Source organism: Sinocyclocheilus anshuiensis, unplaced genomic scaffold (assembly GCF_001515605.1).
Source record: "Sinocyclocheilus anshuiensis isolate Anshui unplaced genomic scaffold, SAMN03320099.WGS_v1.1 scaffold229, whole genome shotgun sequence".
In the NCBI taxonomy this organism is placed as follows: domain Eukaryota; kingdom Metazoa; phylum Chordata; class Actinopteri; order Cypriniformes; family Cyprinidae; genus Sinocyclocheilus; species Sinocyclocheilus anshuiensis.
In genome coordinates, this window is record NW_015537957.1 from 694,239 (window position 1) to 695,964 (window position 1,726).

General features: G+C 36.4%; 1 protein-coding gene across 1 annotated transcript in view; it reads right to left on the reverse strand.

The window, feature by feature from the left end:
- Nucleotides 1–183: 183 nt before the first annotated feature.
- The window catches only part of LOC107665706 (uncharacterized), a 17,296-nt gene continuing 15,753 nt past the window's right edge, over nucleotides 184–1,726 (reverse strand). The window contains exon 5 of the mRNA XM_016456705.1: nucleotides 184–636. Coding sequence (XP_016312191.1) covers nucleotides 463–636 — 174 coding nt within the window. The 3' untranslated portion in view covers nucleotides 184–462. The remainder of the gene's footprint in view (nucleotides 637–1,726) is intronic.

The window sequence follows — 1,726 nt, forward strand, 5'->3', positions numbered from 1 at the left end:
ACCATTCATAAATGGATGTTATTGCAAAAAAAAAAAACATTTGCTTTCATAGCTTACGTCACTTTTTATAATCAAAATGAAATCAACATTCCCCACTTATGTATAAATGTAATAATATCATGGAATGTGATGTAATGTTTACATTTTTTAGGCTTGGAAAAGTCATGGCAATATCTACAGTCAGTATAATTCTATATAGTAGCAGTTTCATGTCATTTTTAACAGAGACAGAACTTAAACTCTTGCATATTCTTGTTCTTCTCTTCCCTTTTTCCAGTAGTGATGCAACATCCTTCTCCTCTCGTATTGTGCTAGTGCAAGTTATTGCATAGGTCAAGTCCTACCCTATTTTGGCGTCTTTTGCAAGCACAGCGGATTCACGCACACGTCGGCTGCTCGTCAGGGTAGTCACAGCTCAACGGCTGTTGATTTCCTGCTAAGGACAGATTGCATTCTTGCGCTTTAGTTAACAGTGTTATTGGGATCTTGTGAGTCTGTGATTTGAGGTAGATCTTCATATGCAGGTAAATCTGTAACCGGTGTGTGTGGCTGCTCCTCCTCGGGTGCCAGGATGTCAAACGGGACGTCAATGGACTGGACGGATTCACGAATGCTCTCCTCATATGTGGGAGGCGGCTGTGTTCAAAAAACAAAAAACAGAGATAAAGCTTGACTTAAACCACACATGTGACACCACAAATGAACAGCTTGCACTAGAAAAATAGCTTAGACGCACTTCTCCAAAAGTGATTTTGCTTATGTCACATTTTTTGGTGTTTAACCAAAATGTCGGTTTAGTTATAATTTGTGTCAGGACTCCTCTATTCTCTTAAAGGAATAGTTTACCCAAAAATGAAAATTTGTTGAAAGTACTCTCATTGAAAATACTCACCCTCAGGCCATACAAGATGTAGATGTGTGTTTCTTCAGAACAGATTTGGAGAAAAAAAAAAAGTGGATCCTCTGCAGTGAATGGGTGCCGTCAGAAAGAAAATCCAAACAGCTGATAAAATATTTGTTTCACTTGTAAACTGTGTTTGATCTGAGAATATTTCTCTCCTGATTCAGACAAGATGACTGGAAAAAAACTATATTATGGATAAGGGACTCATATTATAGATGGAAACAATGGTTAGAAGTTAGAAACTTGATGGATTTGTTTCTTACAAACATGCAGCTTTTCACTTCAAAAGATGTTATTTGATGGACTGGAGTTGTTTTTATCAGCTGTTTGGACTCTCATTCTGACGGCACCCATTCACTGCAGAGGATCCACTGTTGAGCAAGTGATGTAATGCTACGTTTCTACAAATCTGTTCTGATGAACAAACAAACTCATCTACATCTTAGATGACCTGAGGTTGAGTATACATTTCCAGCACATTTTTTTTTTTGGGTGAACTATTCCTTTGAAGTCACATCATGAAATCAAAATCGACTCTATTTAGTTTGTTTGTGCACATTATTAGTCTTGTGGTGAATGATTAATTCAAATTAGTAAGTTAATCCACAGAAGAAAAAAAAAAGGTTGTCTTTGTAATCTAAAAATGTGTGAAATCTGTGAGAAAATCTTTGGTCGTCAAGCAAAATGACTGATTGCGCAGATTTCTATTGAAATTACTTAAAGGGGTCCTATTATGCTTTTTCACTTTTTTAATTTTAGTCAGTGTGTAGTGTGTATGTTTGGGCATAAAAAAGATCTAGAAAGTTACAAATCTCAAAGTCC